Source organism: Xenia sp. Carnegie-2017, unplaced genomic scaffold (assembly GCF_021976095.1).
Source record: "Xenia sp. Carnegie-2017 unplaced genomic scaffold, XeniaSp_v1 HiC_scaffold_24, whole genome shotgun sequence".
Taxonomy (NCBI): domain Eukaryota; kingdom Metazoa; phylum Cnidaria; class Anthozoa; order Malacalcyonacea; family Xeniidae; genus Xenia; species Xenia sp. Carnegie-2017.
The window spans coordinates 3,415,467-3,436,726 of NW_025813487.1; the positions used below are offsets into that span (position 1 = coordinate 3,415,467).

Consider the following 21,260-nt stretch of genomic DNA (forward strand, 5'->3'; position numbering starts at 1 on the left):
ATATTTTAGTTGAGTGTTGTTTGAATGTTACTAATATCTAATGCACTATACTGAAGCATTAAAGATTCAGTGATGAAACCTTTAAATTTACTGTACTGTATATTTCTTATATTTCTTTAAGAAAAATTTGAGCTTATTTACCTATTAGAGTACAGAATGGAGATTTATCATATGCATTATTGCTGCTTTTTAAAGAAAGTTTTCACTTTTCAAAGCTTTTCTACAAATTTTTTGCTTCTTATTTCTTATCATGAGATTGATGATATAGAGGTAATATAATCCAATAACTTTCTAATTTCTAAAAAGCTTTTAAGCTTCTAGCATAAAAGTACACTATAGGAATGTAATTCATTTGGTTTTATTGCCTTGCTATAACATATCTACTTGCACTTCATCATTCTTGTATGAACAAAACACCAAATGTGGATACTCAAAGAACAAAATGCACTACCAACTGCTTATGAAATTTATTATTGAGGTGAAAACTGTGTTAATCATTCAAATTATAGTGCACTTATATTGCAAATATAGGAAAAACAAAACAAAGTGAAAAAGAAAGGTAGAAGTATTAAAACTACAAATGAATTATAAACACCATTGGAAGCATAAGTGTTTTGATGATTATTTGCATTTTGCCCAATTCATATATCAATACAACAAAATCAAAATGTGCTACAACTTCACAAGTATTTGATGCAGTTGCACTTCAGAACATCACAAAAAGGTTACTTAAAGTAATTTCTATACAATATTGTTTGTTTTCATTTACCAAACCTATGCAGACTTGAGTCTTTTTGAAATTTCATATGAAACTCAATTACAGAAAATCCGTAAATATCCAGAGATTTAATATGTACTTTTTTAAAGAAGCAAATAAAAATCCTACAATTGTGGCGAAAAAAGCCATTGCCCATTGCATGAAAAGAAGCAAAGTAGCAATGATAACTAATAAGCTAACTTCTCTCTCGTGAACCGTGGAGATGAACTATGATATACTTTTTTGTATAGACTAAAGAGTTTAATCGATCAAACAAGTTTGACGCTGGTAAGAAAACGACGCACATCTACATTCATACATGTGTAGCCGATATATAGGTCTTTCGTCGACAGTTATAAATGCATCCTCGTAGCAGCAGATAACTGACAACCACAGTTGACTCGCTGTTATGAATTTAAGGTTTTTACCTTCATTTTCATCAAAAAATTGCTTGCCGAATCCCAAATACACACATACATTTTCCTCACTCTTTCCTCAGGAGGGGGTGGGAAATTGTGAAATTTTCGGAAAAGCGGTCAATTTCGGTAAATCTCAGCGGCAAAGGACGAAATCCACCATTTTTTTGGCATCATCAGATATCTAAGGCCGCGCTTGAGATAGCCGCTCTAGTTATTATAGAACTCAATGGATGACGCGACTACGTTACTAGCTTAGTAAGCACGCAAAGCGGTAGTTTTAGACGAGGGACTAAAGCGACTGCCTAGTGTGTTTCAGCCTTTATAGTTTCGTTTAACGCTCATTTTTATTTTCTCGGAAGTTAGAATCACCTTGTAATGTATTAAATATAGTATAATATATGCTTTGTGTATCTGTGTATCTGCTAAAAATGTGGATGAACAGTCAATGAATCCAAGTGGACGAGTATTCTGCCATTTAGTCAAACCTTACATGTGTATCTGTGTATCTACTAAAAATGTGGATGAACAGTAAATGAATCCAAGTGGACGAGTATTCTGCCATTTCGTCAAACCTTTGATACAATACGAGTAGCTAAACAATACCACTTTAAAATCAATGTTTTATACAATTTTACTCACCAAATATGACCAAAGCGACTATTTCTTCTTTCCCACACTTATTATTTCGTTCCACAACGTAGAGTCACAGTTTTATATTGAAATATTTCTTCAATTTTGCCTTTCTTCGTATTGTAATGTACACATCATTGAAATGCAAGGGATGGGCTCATCACGAGATCATTCTGATTCACTTCCGCACTTGTAACTTGATACAGCTGAAATGTAGACAATAATCATGTTCATTGTCCATATATGGTTCTCACCAGATTTATGTTTTTGACAGAGACTTTTAAAATAAATTACCAATATGATTCCGAAAATTATTAGAATAGAAAATAGGTCAAAATGTATCTAAATATCGATCCAAATGGCCATTTTTTGTCACAGTTTGAGTTTCCAAAGCAAAGATAAGCAGCTATAGTCAGACAATAGTTGGTACTACTTAAGTCAGTCATTTTCAAACGAATGAAAGGATCATTAAAAAATATATGAATTATGTTGAATTCTTTGTGGCTTTAACCATTTTGTGCTCATAAAAATTGGAAAATGGAAAAAAAAAGCATAGAAATGAGCAACAGACAGTTTTTCTTGCAACGTGACCTGCTTGTCGTAAATTTTATCAATTTATCAATAATAATATGGACGATGTAAAACTTATCACTATAAAATAGTATACGGAAAAAATTTTCATAAATAATAAAAACAAGTGAAGTATCTTTCTCTTTCTGTAAGCAAGAACATTACTAAAGAAGTAAGAGCATGGTAAAATGGGAACTATTTACGTTAAATTACGCACATGCATTTGTCATGGGAAGTTTAAAGCATTGAGTTGCTGAGGAAAACCTTCTTTCCAATCGTGGCAAAGAGGAAACTTTGTAATTTTATCTTGTTGAATGTTTAGTATATATAGAGGCTGCAAACGCTGTTTCTGGTTGTTTCAATACGCATTTTGATGGTCGCATTTTATCGACGCATTTGATTAATGCATAGTAACGCATTGAGTTGAAGTCTTGAAGAGACGAATTGGATAAACATTTTTTGATTTTAATACTCGTTGTTATGAACCAACGTTTGTCGTCAAAAGAATCGTGATTTAGCATCCCGCACAACAGAACGCTTAGGTTGTGCGACAATGGCACTATAAATCTATAATTATCTATCAATGTGGTAATGTATAATTGATGCAAATCGTTCGTGGTTGATTTAAATATAAAAATATAGTCGTTTTGATAGGTAAACAGATCATTTGTGTTTATATGATGAAACACAATTTGATATACTACGCATAAATATATATTATCGTATTGTCCAATAGATGTAGCGCTATTTAGCTTATAGTTTCGTTTCACGTTTTTTCTTTTCGCAGAAGTTAGAATCGTCTTATATACGGTATAATATCATCTGTGTATCTACTGAAATGTGGATACACAGTCAATGAATCCAAGTGGACGAGTATTCAGACATTTAGTCAAACCTTACAATACAACGAGTAGCTAAACAATACGGCTTTAAAATCAATGTTTTACACAATTTTACTCACCAAATATGATAAAAACGACTATTTCTTCTTTTCCACACTTATTATTTCGTTCCACAACGTAGAGTCACAGTTTTATATTGAAATATTTCTTCGATTTTGTCTTTCTTCGTATTGTAATGTACACATCATTGAAATGCAAAGGATGGGCTCATCACGAGATCATTCTGATTAACTTCCGCACTTGTAACTTGATACAGCTGAAAAGTAGACAAAATGAATCATGTTCATGTTCATGTTCAAAATGAATCATGTTCATTGTCCATATATGGTTCTCACCAGATTTATGTTTTTGACATAGACTTTTATAATAAGTTACCAATATGATTTCAAAAAATTATTAGAATAAAAAATAGGCAAAATGTATCCAAATATCGATCCAAATGGCCATTTTTTGTCAAAGTTTGAGTTTCCAAAGCAAAGATCAACAGCTATAGTCAGACAATAGTTGGTACTACTTGAGTCAGTCATTTTCAAATGAATAAAAGGATCATTAAAAAAATACATAAATTATGTTGAATTCTTTGTGGCTTTAACCATTTTGTGCTCATAAAAATTGGAAAAACTGAAAACAGCAAAAGAAATGAGCAACAGACAGTTTTTCTTGCAACGTGACCTGCTTGTCGTAATATTTATCAATTTATCAATAATAATATGGACGATGTAAAACTTATCATTATAAAATAGTATACGGGAAGAAATTTTCATAAATAATAAAAACAAGTGAAGTATCTTTCTCTTTCTGTAAGCACGAACATTACAAAAGAAGTAAGAGCATGGTAAAATGGGAACTATTTACGTTAAATTACGCACATGCATTTGTCATGGGAAATTTAAAGCATTGAGTTGCTGAGGAAGTCCTTCTTTCCAATCGTGGCAAAGAGGAAACTTTGTAATTTTATCTTGTTGAATGTGTAGTATATATAGAGGCTGCAAACGCTGTTTCTGGTTGTTTCAATACGCATTTTTGATGGTCGCATTTTATCGACGCATTTGATTAATGCATTGTAACGCATTGAGTTGAAGTCTTGAAGGGACGAATTGGATACGCATTTTTTGATCTTAATACTCGTGGTAATGACCAACGTTTGTCGTCAAAAGAATGGTGATTTAGCATCCCGCACAACAGAACGCTTAGGTTGTGCGACAATGGCACTATAAATCTATAACTACCTGTCAATGTGGTAATGTATAATTGATGCAAATCGTTTGTGGTTGATTTAAATAATAAAATATAGTCGTTTTGGTTGATAAACAGATCATTTGTGTTTATATGATGAAACGCAATTTGATATACTAAGCATAAATATATATTATCGTATTGTCCAATAGATGTAGCGCTATTTAGCTTATAGTTTCGTTTCACGTTGATTTTTCTTTTCTCAGAAGTTAGAATCGTCTTATATACGGCATAATATCATGTGCATCTACTGAAAATGTGGATGCACAGTCAATGAATCCAAGTGGAGGATTATTCTGCCATTTAGTCAAACCTTTGATACAATACAACGAGTAGCTAAACAATACGGCTTTAAAATCAATGTTTTACACAATTTTACTCACCAAATATGACCAAAACGACTATTTCTTTATTTCCACACTTATTATTTCGTTCCACACCGTAGAGTCACAGTTTTATATTGAAATATTTTTTCGATTTTCCCTTTAATCGTATTGTAATGTACACATCATTCAAATGCAAGGGATGTGCTCATCACGAGATCATTCTGATTCACTTCCGCACTTGTAACTGGATACAGCTGAAATGTAGACAATAATCATGTTCATTGTCCATATATAGTTCTCACAAGATTTATATTTTTTACAGAGACCAAGGCTGAGACTTTACCAATAAATTACCAGAGAAGAGATCAGTTGCACGAAGGTCAAATAACGCTATCATTGACATAAGTAGCAACGTTTTTGAGCGCTTCAAAAATACCTTAAAAGGGAAAAATCAACGATTCGAACTGGACAATAAATAAAATACAATATTGGTTCTAGAATTACACAGTTTCATCATCATAAACAAAATATAACCATGCATATTCACAAATTTAAAAAACTACTATCCAATGGATAACGCTATCCACGCTTCGTGCAACAGGTTCCAGTATAAATTTGAAAAAAAGTTTGAAGAGAATAAAGGCCAAAAATTGTCCAAATGGAAATGGCGAAACTATTTTACCGAAATTCCAGGGTCAAAGATCAAGAGGTGTATTGATGTAATTGGTACTAAGTACCGATCGGCATAACAGACCTTCAATTTCTTACTGTCGTAGCGAGAGACTTGCCGAGCGGAAATCGAATTCGTGTGATAAAAATTAATGCCCAACATAAAGTTCTGATTAGAGCCATAGAAATAGACCAAAAAAAAACAAATTGTAAAATTAAATTTATTAAAAGACGAAACGTCACAATAATATTAATTTTACAATTTGTTTTCTATCAGAACTTATAAACTTTTATCACGAATTATTGTCGTATTGTAAAGAATCTACGAAAAATTGACAATACTTTTAAATTCAATAGATGATAAAAATTCATTAAACTCCTTGAAAAATATGGGTATGTACCTCATACGGTTTTGATACATGGTTGGATACTCTTTTCTGTGATGATTTTTGTAAGTAATTTATAATAACTTTATAAAATAGAAAGTTTGATAAAGGCTTTGAAAATTAAATTAATGTTCTGTTTTTAAAAAAGATCAAATTGTCTTCCTAGCATACTTTTTCTTATATTTATATAACAAATAGCTCTTTCCCTTGAAAAAAACATCGTTTCTGCAAGTTCAATATAGTACGAGAATATTTTTTGTGAACTTTATGTTATATCTGGTGTAGGTGACGTAATATTAAAAATAATAAAAAATTAGACTAAAAATGTAAGAAACATATGTCGTTACCCTCGCTAAATTCTTCAAAGATACATCATTTCTCTCATTAAATACTTTAATAGTTGGAGATTACTCTTTATAAATATCTTTATAATTTGTATTTGAACGTTTACATCAGTAATTATACCAGTAAAGCAACTACAAATAGTCTCAATAATTCTGTCAATTAAACGCCTCTCTGGTTCAATGGAGTCTGGTGTATCGCCAACAATATGACCATAAGCAATGAGTTTCTAAAAACAAAGAATATGAAATATAGAACTTTATATAAGATGAATACATGACCTACATAGACATATGGAGGGATAAAGGATTCTGGTGAAAAGACACATGGGAACTTGGAGGATTGGATATGAGTAAGTACTGTGGATAGATAAGGATAGCAATAATGACCAATTTTTTGAAGTATGGATCTTCTAGCTTATTCTGGGAGAAATTTTGGAGGAAAGTAACATAAAATGTTCTGTAGCAACTTTATTTTGTGCTATCCAATTGTAATGGCTTAGAGACAACGCAATGACAATGTTTCCGAGATTAAATCTATTTGTTACAACTAAAGACTCCAAGTGTCCTAACACATCAAAAAAAAACAACTTACTTGTATACAGTCAAGTGCAATGGTAACAATCCTGGCACATTATGTTTGACAAAGTTTTTCATTGATTAAATTTATTCCTAACAAGTAAAGATGCCAAGTGTCTTTTCTGTATATTACATATTCTGTGCTTAAGCTAAGAACTTTGTTATGTCACCAAGGGGAAATATGGTATAACAACATTACGACAAAGCAATTCATCTCAGTATTAGCTACAACGACTGTAATTACAACTGACCTGTAATTCAGCCATAGTATCTTCATCTTCCCGCTTGCTGGTGCTTGGGAAAAAAGACGACATTGTCGATCATTTGGATAATTTCCTATTGAACGACACACTTAATGATCAATGAATTGAACAGCATCCTTTCAGTCTGCACAACTAAAATATTGAGATGATTTTACGACGTTAAAGTACATACATGAAAAAATTAAAAAATGTCACTCGGGTGTTGGTTGAACATTTCCGTATTCACGCTCAGACGATTTTTTCATTTGTCGGTAAAAATCAAACTTCTGAACATGCGAAACAAAGGGCTAATTTATCTTATTAGAGGTCCTCCAAAATAAAATGAAATAAGAAACGAATGCCAAAAAATAAAACAAAAATGAGTTTCTTAAGTCAGTGCTATTTTTTATGAAAAATAAGTGTTAACAAGAGAACTAATTAGAAACATTATTAGTTCTATTAGTAACAATGAACAACATTATTGTTTCAAACATTGCAAAAAATGTAAATTTTTAGAACATAAGCAGTTTCAGGAAATAATACATGACGTCGCTGTTTACTTCAGATTGAGTTTTTCAAACGCATATATCAATTATACGCTTTGCTACGCCTTTCCAATAAACCAAAGTAAATTAAACACGTAAATGGCAGCAGGCTGTGACAAAAAATTATTAATCTCAATTGATTTCTAACACATAGTCACCTGGTTCGTGTTCTTCGACAGATTCAAATCTGCTAGGGAAGATATGTGACTGCTAGGGAAGATATGTGACACTCCCCCCCCTTAAAATAGTTGTTTTTGTGCAGGGAAATTATAGAGATTTGAAAAGGTGTTTTCTTGTTATTTTCACTTTGTACAAAAAGCCTTTATCGATCATTTTCACTTTTTCTTACTTTTATTTTTTTTTTTATTAAAAATGTACTCAAAATGCAGTGAATGATGATTTTCAAGAAATTAAAGTTGCCCAAGGGTTCAACCCCTGACTCCTTGGATTTTCTCAATCTTGTGTCTTTGGTGTTTGCAACTAAAAAACAAACCACTTTAATATCTTTAGCCACGGAATTGAAAGAATGTAACTTTACTTGACCAATTGTCATGTGGTTTTAAATTTCTACATGAAATACTACTTAAATACGTAACATTTTGGGTAAGTACAACACACGTCCAGCCAGAGATTGAAGCCTCCGTACGCCTATGTAATTAGTTATTTTGAAAATTGTTATATTTGTTACTAATATTGAGCTTGTAAGTTGGATCAAACCTTTAAACCATCTTCTCGGACACACATTTTAAGAAAAGAGAATTTTTAATGTCAAAAAAACAAGTTTAATTATCACAATGTTAATAGAAGAAAAAATATAGACAGCTAAAATATTTTTCAGTTTGAAATAGAAATCATTAGTAAAGGCAATGGTGTAATTTCTAGAGCAAGTTCACATAAACATGCATATGAGAGAGTTTTTTAAATGCTCTCTTTAAAGACAGCTTTCAAAGCTTTACAGTGCAATTATACATGAATGTAATCAAAGCTTGCACTGATGCGGAAATTGACATCTGTCACCGTGTGGTAAATCTATTTACAAATTTTTTTATGTATTTCTTGAAGTGTTTTATTTATAGAATAAGCAGAAGAGTTTTGACTATTATCTTAAAGGTTGCTCTTACACTTTAACACTCCTAAGTCCTAAATTTAAAGGTATTGGAAACAGACAATGACAAGAGCTATTTCTCTTTAAGTTTTTGTCTTTCTTTCTGTCCTATAAACTTATACCATTTCATGAGATTATAACGTCATTATAAGAATTCATCATGGATAATTGAGATACAACAACATAAAAGGATTAATTGACCTCACCAAAAATCACATGAATAACAACTGAGCTTCATATGATAAATTCTTACTTAAATACGATCTTATATGTTAATGTAAACAATTGCACAAGTCACCAGGGGCCGTTTGCACGAAAGGCGGATAACTCTTATCAATAGGATAAATCTCTTTTTATCTTGATCAAATTTTTCACATTTTAATCAAAAGAAAGGGATTGTCACACTCCCCACAGTCACTGTTCAAAGTCTCTGGCTAATAATACATGTCACGTGACTTGCTAACATCGTCACATTTGCGTCATAAATAAGATTTCACAAAAATTTAGAAATGCCATCATCAAAATTTTTAACTGAAAACTATATTTGGTGGAAATACTAGATTGCTAACAGCTTGTCTTTCACAATAATTTTACATTTCTACTAGTCACGCAATCATACCGTGTCAATGACGTCATGAGATTAAAACATCATTACAGGAATTCATCATAGGTGATTAGGATACAACAACATAAAAGGATTAATTGATCTCAAACCAACATTCACATGAATATCAACTGAGCTTCATATGATCAATTCTTAATTAAATATGATCTTTAAGCAAACAATTTCACAATTCACCAGGGGCTGAATGAAAAAAAGGTTGGATAACTATTATTCGAAGAATAAATCTCCTATCCAGTTGATAAACAATTTGAAATCTTCATGAAAGGCTGGGGATTGTCACACTACTCACAGCCACTGGTTAAAGGCTCTGGTTAATAATACATGACACGTGACTTGCTAACATCGTCACAGTTGCACAATAAATATATGATTTCACACTAGTTTGGAAATACATAATTAAAATATTTGCTGAAAACTAATTTTGGTGTAAATACTAAATTGCAAATCAAACTAAATACGCAAAATCACACTTCCATACTGTATCAGGTATTCCAAATCATCTTTATTTTCTCGTTGAGTTGGTTGATGCAGAAGATTAAAAAAATTGTCTTAGAAGATCTGACTGAGGAGACAACCTGCGTACATATTTTTTTTCAAAATATATGCCATTAATATTTATTAAGCGCAGTGTTTTGGGAATTATACCCAAAGGCCAAGAAATAAAAATAAATGTGAATATTCATGATAGCTACAATAAATAATGTTATGACAAATGACTTCGCTTGGCCCCAAATGTGGACACTGTTTTTTTTTCCAAACCAAAACGAAATGGGAGGGAAAACCGGTGGATCCGGTAAAAAACCGGATAAATAAAAAGATCAAAATTTTAAAAAATTTTCTAAAATTTTTGCTGTTTTAAGATGTTTCATATTTTTGTTGTTTTCAATGATCCCGATGATCTACTTCAACATGCAGCGTAGTCAGATGGTAGCTTTGTCGTTTGTATCTTAAATTTGCAAAGCGATCAAAAAGTTGGCTGACTACCCTATTTATTGACACCGCAAATATTTTGTGTTTGAATTAAAGAAACGAAAACTTTAGTAGAGAACAAAAAATGAAAGAGTGCAGAGTGTTAACAAAAATTTTAATGAATAGACGAAAAATAAAAACTAATAGCAGCTCATACATAAATCATATGAAAAATTCATTCAGTACGTTTGACCTGATCATTCACCTACCAACAAACAATAAAAAATGAAATGACCAAAGTGACGTCGTGACTTGTATACAAATTATTTTTGATGTCTACTAGATTTCATTCGATCAAAATTTCTATGTTGCTTTATTAAGACCTTCATTAATAGCTGGCTTTCACTCGTGTGTTTTGTCCGAAAATTTGACAATTGTGAAAATTTAGTTTTACGGAAATTTTTAACGGTTGAATTTAAAAATGCGTTATACTGATTAATAGTATGCATAACGAAAGTCGCAAGTGGGAATCTTTCAAAAAGGACGCTTGTTTCTTCGTGCTTCTGTCCAATTTGATCGTTCATTCAATGTCTAGTTATTACGCCTACAGACGTAGCTACTCTATAAAAAAACACATTATAAATGTCAGCATAATGAATGAATAAAATCAGAAATTATATATTTTGAAAAGAACTGCATTGTCCCGGTCCGTCTTATCCAAACGTCTTACTAGGTCTCTTCCACTTTTTTCACAGCGCAGTTTTTACGTATATATCGTAACGTGTATATCGTAACATTTTTATGTTAAAAATTCAATAAACCCTACTTGCAGCATTGCAATTTTGTTTATTAAAATTAGTAAAAAGTAGCGAGTGAAAGACAGCTATTTTCTTACAGCAATTGACATCTTTGTGTGACATTTTTTAACAAATATGGGTGTTTTTCATGATTATGGTACAAATTATAAAAATAGACCATCAGGATCCTTTATGAATATCTCATGCAGTTACTCATAGCTATAAGTTAATTTTAAAGCTCATCTACTCAACTTACAAACCACAAGACATAGATCATGTTTTTCTACTCGCTTGTTTTCCATCTTCGTAGATTATATTCCAACCATTTCAATATTAATATTCACACGTACAAATACCGTTATGCAATGTCCATTCTATACGTTTATACCATTCCATACACAAAGTAATCGAGGTAACCAGTTAAGGGGCTACTGGTATTATGAAACCCAATTCGATAGATTACTGTTTTCGATGCACTCTTATAGTAACTTCAAGCGAAGGAAAAGGGATCACTTCAATACCCCAGTTATATCATCACTCAAAGAATGCTTAGTGTAGATTTGATCTCCTATGAATGTCAGCTGCTCACCTTTAGGTGGGCTCATATAACAATGGGGCCCATCATCATTATATGAACAAACAACTGACATCAACAAAGAATCCAAACTACAAACGAGCATTCTTGGCCATGAATCACCATGACACATGATTAATGACAATCTAGTAAGAGTAATTGAAGTGAATGACACAGGTGGTAAAGGGATTTTCACAACTCTATCCATGTGGGATCTACAATATAAGAAAGTATGAAACATATGTACGACATTTCATGATAAAGAACTCTACATATGACGTTAGTTTGCGTTTTAAAATTCTTAATCATATATTTCGAGAATGAGCAAATTGTTATATGTTTTCTGCTTGACTATCCAAATGGTAGAACATTCACCTACATTGCACGAACAGCTTTAGTCGGTTAAGTTTGAAAGATGTAACAAGTTTCAAACGATCAAAGGCTTTACATCGTTATCAAAGCATTTTACATTGAAAGCTTTCATATTACGAGGCCTACCATTAAGACTACTTGATTATTCCATGCAACTCATACTTCAGTACTTCGTCAGTAAAGAGACAGAATTCACATTACTTTCTACAACGTTTAAATGACTAGTTTTCGTTTTTAACATTTGTTTAATTTTTGTCATGAATAATTTTTTTATTGTGATTGGCTCCTTACGAGCTTTTCACCTTTCACAAAGACAATAAGTAATTATCCTTCAACGTATTAAAATAAAAAAATTCATCAGACTCTACAGATTTTTTGCGTTTTAATGTCGGTATGCAAAGCAAAGATGCATGTTGTAGGTTAAGATTCGTGAGACGATAATGAATTTATAAACTAGACTTTAATTTCGTCCAAATATTAATTGAATCTTGATTTCATATACTGCTAAGTTAATGTTAGGAGAGAATTTAAGGGCGTTCTGTTTTCCCCGAGGTTCTACTACTAAAAATATAGTAGAGAGTCGTAGAAAATTGACTAAAAAACAATTACGGTTCTCGTTCATTGCAAGTCTACACCTTAATCTATGAAAACTGCATTTCTATGCACTCATCCACATACTGCATTGGAGACAGATGGCAAATTTAGTGTATTTATATTCATTGCATATATTCAGTTATAACTAATGTGATGTTGAAGAAACAAACCTGAAATCGTAGCATCAATAAAAACCATTGAGAGTTTCACAAGAACAATAGAAATAAATTCAAAAACAAATTATCATTTATCGTCAGTTTAGTCACTTACATTTGTAGTTTCCAGCAGTAGGATCTATTTTCATTAATGATTTTGAAACAAGGATTTTCCTCTTCCAAATTTCTTTTTGCTGCTGCTATCAACATTTAAGACGTAATACTGATAGTATATATCTGTACACCGTGGCTTTCAAATGCTTAAATATGTCCGCTATGTCCTTGTTCAGTAGCATTCAGATATTGGCGGTCTTGACTTTTTATCAACACGTTTAAAACTTTAAATATATCAGCAATCAAATGAGACGTATTTCGGTAACTTGTCTTCGAGGAAATTTGAAGGCAACAACTTTATCTTGCTCGGCACAATCTCAAATCTTTATACTTGTTGTTTATTTGTAAAGTCTTGTTCTAACTCATATGAACAACAACTGCTTTCCATGACGCCTCGTGGTTTATATGTGGCTTGAAGTGAATAGTATCTTTATAAATAGTGTTAAGCATGTAATTATATGGATTTGTTCAACATGATTGTTTAACCCTCTGAGAGCCGTGTCTTTTCAAAAGTTCTTACACATCTCGTTTGGTGATTGTTGCCTGTGAGCAAGAACGGCCTCTATAGGGTTAGAATTCATTGTTTGTACTTGAACAAATTACCGGATATCTATCAAATCTAATTTTTAAAAAAACTATGCTAAAAAAACTATGCTCTCCCTACATTAATATATATGAAATGCTAGTAACAATTGACCATTATTCAGCGATATTACGCCAATTATTTATTAATTAAACATATTTAGCCTATTAAATAACGCTAATATTATAATTTTGGGCTAGAAGATGTTGGTGACGTCAATCAGAACGCCCTTAAACCAGTCTCAGAACCTTAACTTATCAAGATATGATTGCAAGATTCAATAAAGATTTGGTCAAAATTAAAGTCTAGTTTTTAAATTCATTAAGGTCTAATGAATTCTAACCTACCCTACAACATCATGCATCGTTACTTTTGCATAACGACATTAAAACGCAAAAGAAATCGTAAGATTCTAACGATATTTTTTATTTAAACGCGTTGAATAAGGTCAAGACGTGCTCTTCTTATATTGACAACTACAGATTGAAAGATTTGGTCACAAAACCCTAGTTTAAAGAGGATTTCTTTTGTTTGTATTTAAATTGTAAAAATTGACCACCGTGATCCTTCATAATAACCTCATATTAATGCAAACTAAATTGAACTCACTTAAGTTCTATAAAACCTGGATCATGTATTTTCATTCTCCACTTTTCATCTTAATAGAATGTAGTCATTTTCCATACCTCAATGTAAATGTTCACACAAACAAATGACGCTATACAATGTTCTTTTAATAACTTTATATTATCCATTTATGGTGTAACCTCCATATTTAACCCTTACAGTACATGTATCATGGACCGTCCTTTCTGAACATATTTACCACTTTAAATTTAACCTTTTAGTGGCGAATAGTAAAACCATTCACATTACAAAGATTATAACCAGACCTGTTGATTTCTTCCATAATTTCTTACTTCGTCAGTAAATACACAGTACTTACATTACATCTCTACAAAGTTAAATGGACCTTATTTACGTTAAAGCACAGAATAGGAAATGAACAGAAGGCCAACTCAGTGGTGAAGTGTGTCCCAGATTATTTATGCGCTTACGTCAGATCTGCCATTACTTTGGCTACGACTGCGGACTGCTGTTACTAACTACTATAAATTATACCGTCAAATGGAATATTTAGGTAAGAGAATCGCGCTTTTAAAAACAAATGGACAGTATTTGCATTGCATTTTGAAGTTCTGATAATTAGAACGCAGATTTCAAAAGTAAACCTTCACAATGTGTAAATTAATGTTTGCACAACACAATTATATACAAATACCTTAGCCAGTACTTGCCAGAGTAACGGCGGCCGTCGAATTTCTAGCAGGCGCGGATCCAGCTCCTTAGCTGACCGATGCATTGCGAGCGCCGAAGGCGCGAGCCCCCGCTAGGGGGGTCTGGGGACATGCTCCCCCAGAATTTTTTTGAATTTTCACTATCCGAAAAGCATTTTCCAGCGATTTGGGAAAAGTGACAGAAAAATCTTAAGCGTAAATTTTATCGAAAAAATAACATGAGCCGTCTTTTGTAAGATAACAGCAATAATAAAAGCAATGTTCAAAGGTGGTCTTCTTCCAACGGTAAAAAAGATGAAAAGTTTAATAAAAGCAATGTTCAAAGATGGTCTTCTTCTAACGGCAGCAAAGATGACAACAATTATAAAAGCAATGTTGAAAGATCGTCTTCTTCCAACCACAGCAAAGATGAAATGTTTAAGAAAATCAATGTTTAAACGTGGTCTTCGTCCTCTCAATAACGCCTGAAAACAAGATAACTCTCAAAGAAAATGTAGGTTGGTTATCAGCATTAAGAACTTCTCATGGAGCTCATCGTCAAGCATCTGTTTCTTTCTCCTCCAGGATATCAAGAAATTGCATCCTCGTTGGGTTTTGTCTAGCAAAGGTATTAATCACTTCTTCGACATCACACTTAATATCATCATTAATATGCATTTGGGCTAATCCATTTAACCTTTCGTTGATCATTGTGCTACGTAACCAAGTTTTCATTCGACGAAGGGCAGAAACGGATCTTTCACACTCACATGTAGTGACTGGTACAACAACGAGTATCTTAAGCGCTGTAAATATATTTGGAAACGCAAGTTTGTTACAAGTTCGAAGCGTGTCGGCAATTGAATCGTACTTAACTTTCTCAAAGCCCCCTTTCCAATTTGTTTCCCACAATCCTAATTCAGCATGTATTTTCCGAAAGTGTGGCATATCCTCTTTATATGCAACAGCAAACTTCATAAACTCTTCCTTCCAATTAACGTCCTTGCAATTGAGAAAAATACTAGGTATAATATAGAATCCACGACAAATATCGCACACCTCTGAAGAAAACCGAAATTCCATCTGTTCAATCAAGTGATCAAGAAGAGGGATGGTTAGTTTCATGCGGTAGTATTCACGTGCTGTATGTGCAGGATAGTTTTCACGAGTTGTCTGAACATTGCAAGTCGAGGAATTTTTTCATCAACGTTTACTCTGTTTGCTAAATCCACTGCTTCTTCGTAGTATTGGTCATGAATTGTATCAGCCGACCTGCGTAAAATTTTTTATTGTGACTTCAAAAGATTTATATGTTTAATTGATTCAGCGATATCGATCATCCTTTGCTGCAGTTGGACAGTCAACAACATTGTGTGATGCAGAACATTTGACGTAATCACAAGATTAACAATAAATTCGAAAGATTTTATGGAACGAAGATATCCCTCTGCGTCCCTACTTGAATTATCAAAATCTTTATTCATATTGAGCTTCATGTACTCTAAACTTTGACAAACAGGTACAAATGCTTCCACAAATCCATCAAGTGTACGTATCCGTTCAACCCAACGCGATGTGGATGGAGCTCCTAGTTTTTTACGACGTAACCCAGACTTTTCCATATTCTGCCTCAAGCACTGCATTCGTAGGGGGGATGGGCTGAAGAAACTGAAGATCTTTTGAGCATGCCCCAACATGTTTTTGACAGTTTGCTCACCACATGCTTTAGCAACAACAAGGTTCAATCGATGACTAGCGCAATGGATATACAAAGCTTTTGGATTTTTCTTTAAAATACGACCAGCAACTCCCTTTGATTTGCTTGACATTGCACTGGCACCATCATAGCACTGACGACGACAGTTGGAAAGTAGTAGCCCAACTTCGTTTAAAGTATCTTTGATATTCTTCGCTAGCGCTTCGCCAGTCATTCCTTCACACTCAACAAATTTAATAAATCGTTCATTAATTTCTTGCTTTGAGTCAACATACCTTACAACAATTGGCATCTGCTCGATACTGCTGCAGTCTGTTGCCTCATCACCAAGGACTGAGTAAATTGGGCATTCACTAGAATTGATGTCAGAAACAATCTTTTCTTTGACTTGTTCCTTGCAGATCTTTATCAGCTTGTTTTGAATTGTCTTCGAACGATAAGTTACATTCTTACTTGCATTTTCAAAATGTTTTTCTAGTTTCGCGTCACCCGCGTCTACTCTAAAATTCAAAAAGGCTTGAAAGTTCCCAGGATTAGAAGATAGAAAATACTTTGAGTCGTCACGGTGGCCTCGTAAGGGAAGATTCTGTCTGCCTGCCAGTATAATAGTTTTAATAATAGAGCCTAAAACGTCACGATTGTATTGAATGCGGGCACTTCTAAGATGATCGGAACTGCGACAAACGTAACTTGGAGTCACGGTGAATTAGGGAATATTTGTCATGCTGGTAAAATTTTGTTGCCGTACTTTGCCAGTTTCTTAAGGGTTCCTTAAATAATTTACTAAGCTTTGAACCATTATGTCCTGTTTGATGACCGAACAAAACGCAATAATAACAAAAGGCTCCATCAAATAATTTAGAGTAGCACAACCAGGACCAACGATCTAGCCAGCCAGCACAAAATTTTCTTGAAGATTTATCATTCTCAGAAAAAGGAAAATTGAAAGAAGGGGGAGGCTTCCAGTGATTTGTTATAAGTCTTAGCTTTGTGTCGTCATCTAGGGCCGCCACAGATACAAAATGTCCAATATCCAAGGGATCAACATCTGTCATATCAGTTTTTACAGATTTTGACAAGGGACAAGAAGCATTTGATACTTTTCCATCTTCAAAGTCGCATGAAAGAGGTCCTAAATAAAACATTACTAAGATGTAGGTATACGACTACATTCAAAATAATAAAACCTGAATGCGTTAATATACAAGGTCATATATCATAGGTCATTGTTTTTGGTGCATTTGAGTGAAAGCTTGTTGCCAATTTGACGATCTCATGTTTAGAAGGAAGGATTTATTCACATGTACAAAAAATATCCTCCATCCCACAACGAATACTTTATATTGCATTGTATGCTTTACTTATGTTCTTAGAAAAGCATGCTTACCTATAGTTAAAATATATTTGCACATGAACAATCACTAATTTAACCCACGTTTTAAGGAAGTCTTCAAGCAATCATAGCTGCTACCATCTGAGTCTTCCCTTGGTGAGGATTTTGCAGGTGCTACCAAAGTTGTGTCTATTTGTTGCTCAAGTCCACTTTTATTTTTCTGTAAGACATCAACTTTAAAGTGGTCAGTAATTTTTTTTTTATTATTAACTCTTGAGTTATTAGTTTGATTAAATTCAATTAGTGGTACAAAATGATTGGGTTGAAATTCTATATCTAATTCTGGAAGAGAATAAGCACCAGTAGTTGTCCACATTAAAATTAACTTAGCAGGCTGAACAAGTTGACTTGAAATATGTTGGTGTGCTTGCCGTGGAAGAATTTTACCATTTAGAAATTGTGAATATTTGGTCTCCTGGTCCAACTTTTCGGGATAAACTGAAATTATAGTCATTCCAGTGACAGAAGACAAACCAAATGTACACATAAGTGAAGAATAAGTACCATTGCATGCATTATTTAGAGCTTCCTCCATAACTACTATTACCTTTGTGCTTGGATTTTTCCTATCATAGCCATTGCCTAAAGCCACATCTGATACTGATGCAGAAAAAGCAGTATTTTCTGACTTAAAAAATGCAACTTATCTTTTAAGTAAGGGTGGTTAGCATAATACTCCTGGTGATTGAATAGCTCAATGTTTGTCAAGTCTCTCAGCAAATGACATAGGTCTTCCTTGCCACAAAGTAATTTTGAGCAGGCTCTGTACAGACAATTACCATCACCTCTACTTCTAAATATAGCAGAGTTAAGAAAATCCTCATTGTGTGGCTAAAAATTAGAAATCAGAAGAATTCAAAACTTAAATGTCTGACAGGGTTATTTGGAAAAGAAAATGTTAGCTTCTACTGAAGTCATAAGTATATTGGAAGAAGGAATACAGTCATTACATTTTTAATGTAATCCATACAATACATAAACTAAAATGCAACTAAAATCGCACCTACCCCTGCATATTACAGTTTGTATTATATTACATATGAATACAAGTATAAGTGCTGCATAAGTAATATGACATCGTGTATATTTTATGATGATTATTCGTCGTTATCTACACGACTACACTCTGAGTCTGAAATGAGTACACTATTTACATTTAAAACATGCAAGCATAAAGGTAAATTTACTTACTTTAAAGCTCTTAGTTCTCCACTTTGCCAATGAGCTGTCAAGTGCTTAGGTATTAACATTTCACTTGACATATCTCTCCCATTTTACCCTTTGAAAGGGATTCCAAGGAGAGGATTTTGAAATAAAAGTAGCAGCTCTCGTTTCATAGGTTCGACGCACTCCATTAATATCAAATGACTTCTCTTCTCGAAGCAGAGTACACAGATCGTGTTTGATATTCTCGACAGCCATGACTTCGATCGATGATTGCGAGTTATATCAAGTGATCAAATAACAATGCATTCAACTTTGAAGTTCAAAGTTGAATGCATCGATGTGCCCACAATCACAAAATTATGGAAAATGCATCGCTCAGCGGCAAAATCTACCGTGACGTGAGGCCCTAAAACAATGGTTTTGCTGATGTCACAGTAGATTTCACGCGGAAAAGGACTCGGGACCGATGCATCGACCGATGCATCGCAAATCTACTGTGACGTAGCGATGCCTCTTCCATCTACCGTGACGTGCTGGCAGAATACTATTAAATTACTTACTAATTATGTATTCACGACAAAATTTCGCTAGATTTTATCGACTTTTCTTTCGCTATTTGTGTCATGGAATACGACAAATTGTCGGAGAACACAAATGTTATTTCTAGAACAAATTTTAGCTTAAAACTGCTAAATCTATAAGTTAACTAAACAATATATCACTGTCAAATGTGCGTTTTAAATAATTCGAAAATAATATTTGCTATTTATTTCATTAAAATGCAAACTCGCAGATTTTAATATCTAAATATTTTGACCGATGCATTCGCATCGGTTGCATCGGTCTAGATCCGCCCCTGGTTTTCATACCTCAATGTAAATGTTCACACATACAAATGACGTTATGAAATGTTATTTTAATAACTTTATATTATACATTTATGGTGTAACATCCATATTTAACCCTTACAGTACAGATATCAGGGACCGTCCTTTCAGAACATATTTACCACTTTAAATTTAACCTTTTAGTGGAGAACAGTTAAACAATTCACATTACAAAGATTAAAACCACACCTGTTGATTTCTTCCATAAATTTCTTACTTCGCCAGTAAATACACATTACTTAACATTTCATCTTTACAAAGTTAAATGGACCTGACTTACGTCAAAGCACAGAATAGGAAATATACAGAAGGCCAACTCAGGGGCACGATGTGTCCCAGATTTTTTATGCGCTTACGTCAGATCCACCATTACTTTGGCTACGACTGCGGACTGCGGTTGCTAACTACTAAAAATTATACCGTCAAGTGGAATATTTGGGTAAGAGAATCGCGCTTTTAAAGTCAAATGGACAGTATTCACATTGTATTTTAAAGTTCTGATAATTAGAACGCAGATTTCAAAAGTAAACCTTCACAATGTGTAAATTAAGGTTCGCACAATACAATTATATACAAATTCTTTAGCCAGTAGTTGTCAGAGTAATGGCGGCCGTCGAATTTCTAGCATGCGCAATGAGACATGCGCGAGGACACTGACTTCAAAGGCTCCGACACTAAATTATCCTTCTGTTCATTTTCTATTCTATGGTTAAAGTAAACACATACAAATTTAAACACTTTCACGCTTCTGAAATTAAGTAAAGGTTAGAGCAGGATTACGTGTGTTCTATGGGATTAAGAGTCCGAGCATTAGATAGAAATTCACGACGGCGCAGTCAGAGTTTTTTAGTCCCGTCTACACGTATCCGGATTCATTTGTATCCGCAAACATTTTGTTTTGGATTCAAAACTTTACGCGTCAACATGTATGTAAATTTGATGTGTTTTTGTGTGTCCACACGTAGCTGTAAACATTTTGTTCTGGATTCAAAACTTTACGCGTCCACATGTATGTAAATTTGATGTGTTTTTGTGTGTCCACACGTAGCTGTAAACATTTTGTTCTGGATTCAAGACTTTACGCGTCCACATGTATGTAAATTTGATGTGTTTTTGTGTGTCCACACGTAGCTGTAAACATTATGTTCTGGATTCAAAACTTTACGTGTCCACACGTATGTAAATTTGATGTGTTTTTGTGTGTCCACACGTAGATGTAAACATTTTGTTCTGGATTCAAGACTTTACGCGTCCACATGTATGTAAATTTGATGTGTTTTTGTGTGTCCACACGTAGCTGTAAACATTTTGTTCTAGATTCAAAACTTTACGCATCCACACGTATGCAAATTTGATGTGTTTTTGTGTGTCCACACGTAGATGTAAACA

The 21,260-nt window shown here is 33.4% G+C and overlaps 3 protein-coding genes and 1 long non-coding RNA gene across 7 annotated transcripts in view; 1 reads left to right on the plus strand and 3 right to left on the minus strand.

Annotated features, from left to right (window-relative positions):
* LOC124451193 overlaps positions 1-5,263 on the minus strand; it is a 47,217-nt gene extending 41,954 nt beyond the window's left edge. For 2 of the 3 annotated variants that reach the window (XM_047001818.1, XM_047001820.1), the window contains exons 1-4: positions 5,184-5,263; positions 4,898-5,094; positions 3,338-3,534; positions 1,816-2,012 (exon numbers count right to left, since the gene is read on the minus strand). The gene's annotated coding sequence lies outside the window, so the exon portion shown is untranslated. The remainder of the gene's footprint in view (positions 1-1,815; positions 2,013-3,337; positions 3,535-4,897; positions 5,095-5,183) is intronic. The other variant, XM_047001819.1, reaches the window with a different exon arrangement.
* Positions 3,978-5,291, plus strand: LOC124451221. The gene is made up of 2 exons (XR_006950381.1): positions 3,978-4,518; positions 5,163-5,291. It is a non-coding gene; the product is annotated as an uncharacterized LOC124451221 (long non-coding RNA).
* Positions 5,292-6,015: 724 nt separating this feature from the next.
* LOC124451033 (brefeldin A-inhibited guanine nucleotide-exchange protein 2-like) lies at positions 6,016-7,176 on the minus strand. Of its 2 annotated transcripts, none has more exons than XR_006950323.1 (2): positions 6,832-6,942; positions 6,016-6,466 (listed from the first exon to the last, which is right to left on the minus strand). XR_006950323.1 is itself a non-coding variant. In XM_047001665.1 (2 exons), the coding sequence occupies exons 1-2, from the start codon at positions 7,127-7,129 to the stop codon at positions 6,257-6,259; spliced, it is 273 nt and encodes a 90-aa protein (XP_046857621.1). In that variant the 5' UTR covers positions 7,130-7,176; the 3' UTR covers positions 6,016-6,256. The 2 variants fall into 2 exon arrangements, 1 of the variants encoding a protein (XP_046857621.1); XM_047001665.1 differs by lacking the exon at positions 6,832-6,942 and adding an exon at positions 7,067-7,176.
* A 9,907-nt stretch (positions 7,177-17,083) lies between these two features.
* LOC124451504 lies at positions 17,084-19,018 on the minus strand. Its single transcript, XM_047002131.1, has 3 exons — positions 19,009-19,018; positions 17,860-18,610; positions 17,084-17,556 (listed from the first exon to the last, which is right to left on the minus strand). Exons 2-3 carry the CDS (start codon positions 18,350-18,352, stop codon positions 17,084-17,086), a joined length of 966 nt encoding a protein of 321 aa, XP_046858087.1. The 5' UTR covers positions 18,353-18,610; positions 19,009-19,018.
* Between the last annotated feature and the right edge of the window lie 2,242 nt (positions 19,019-21,260).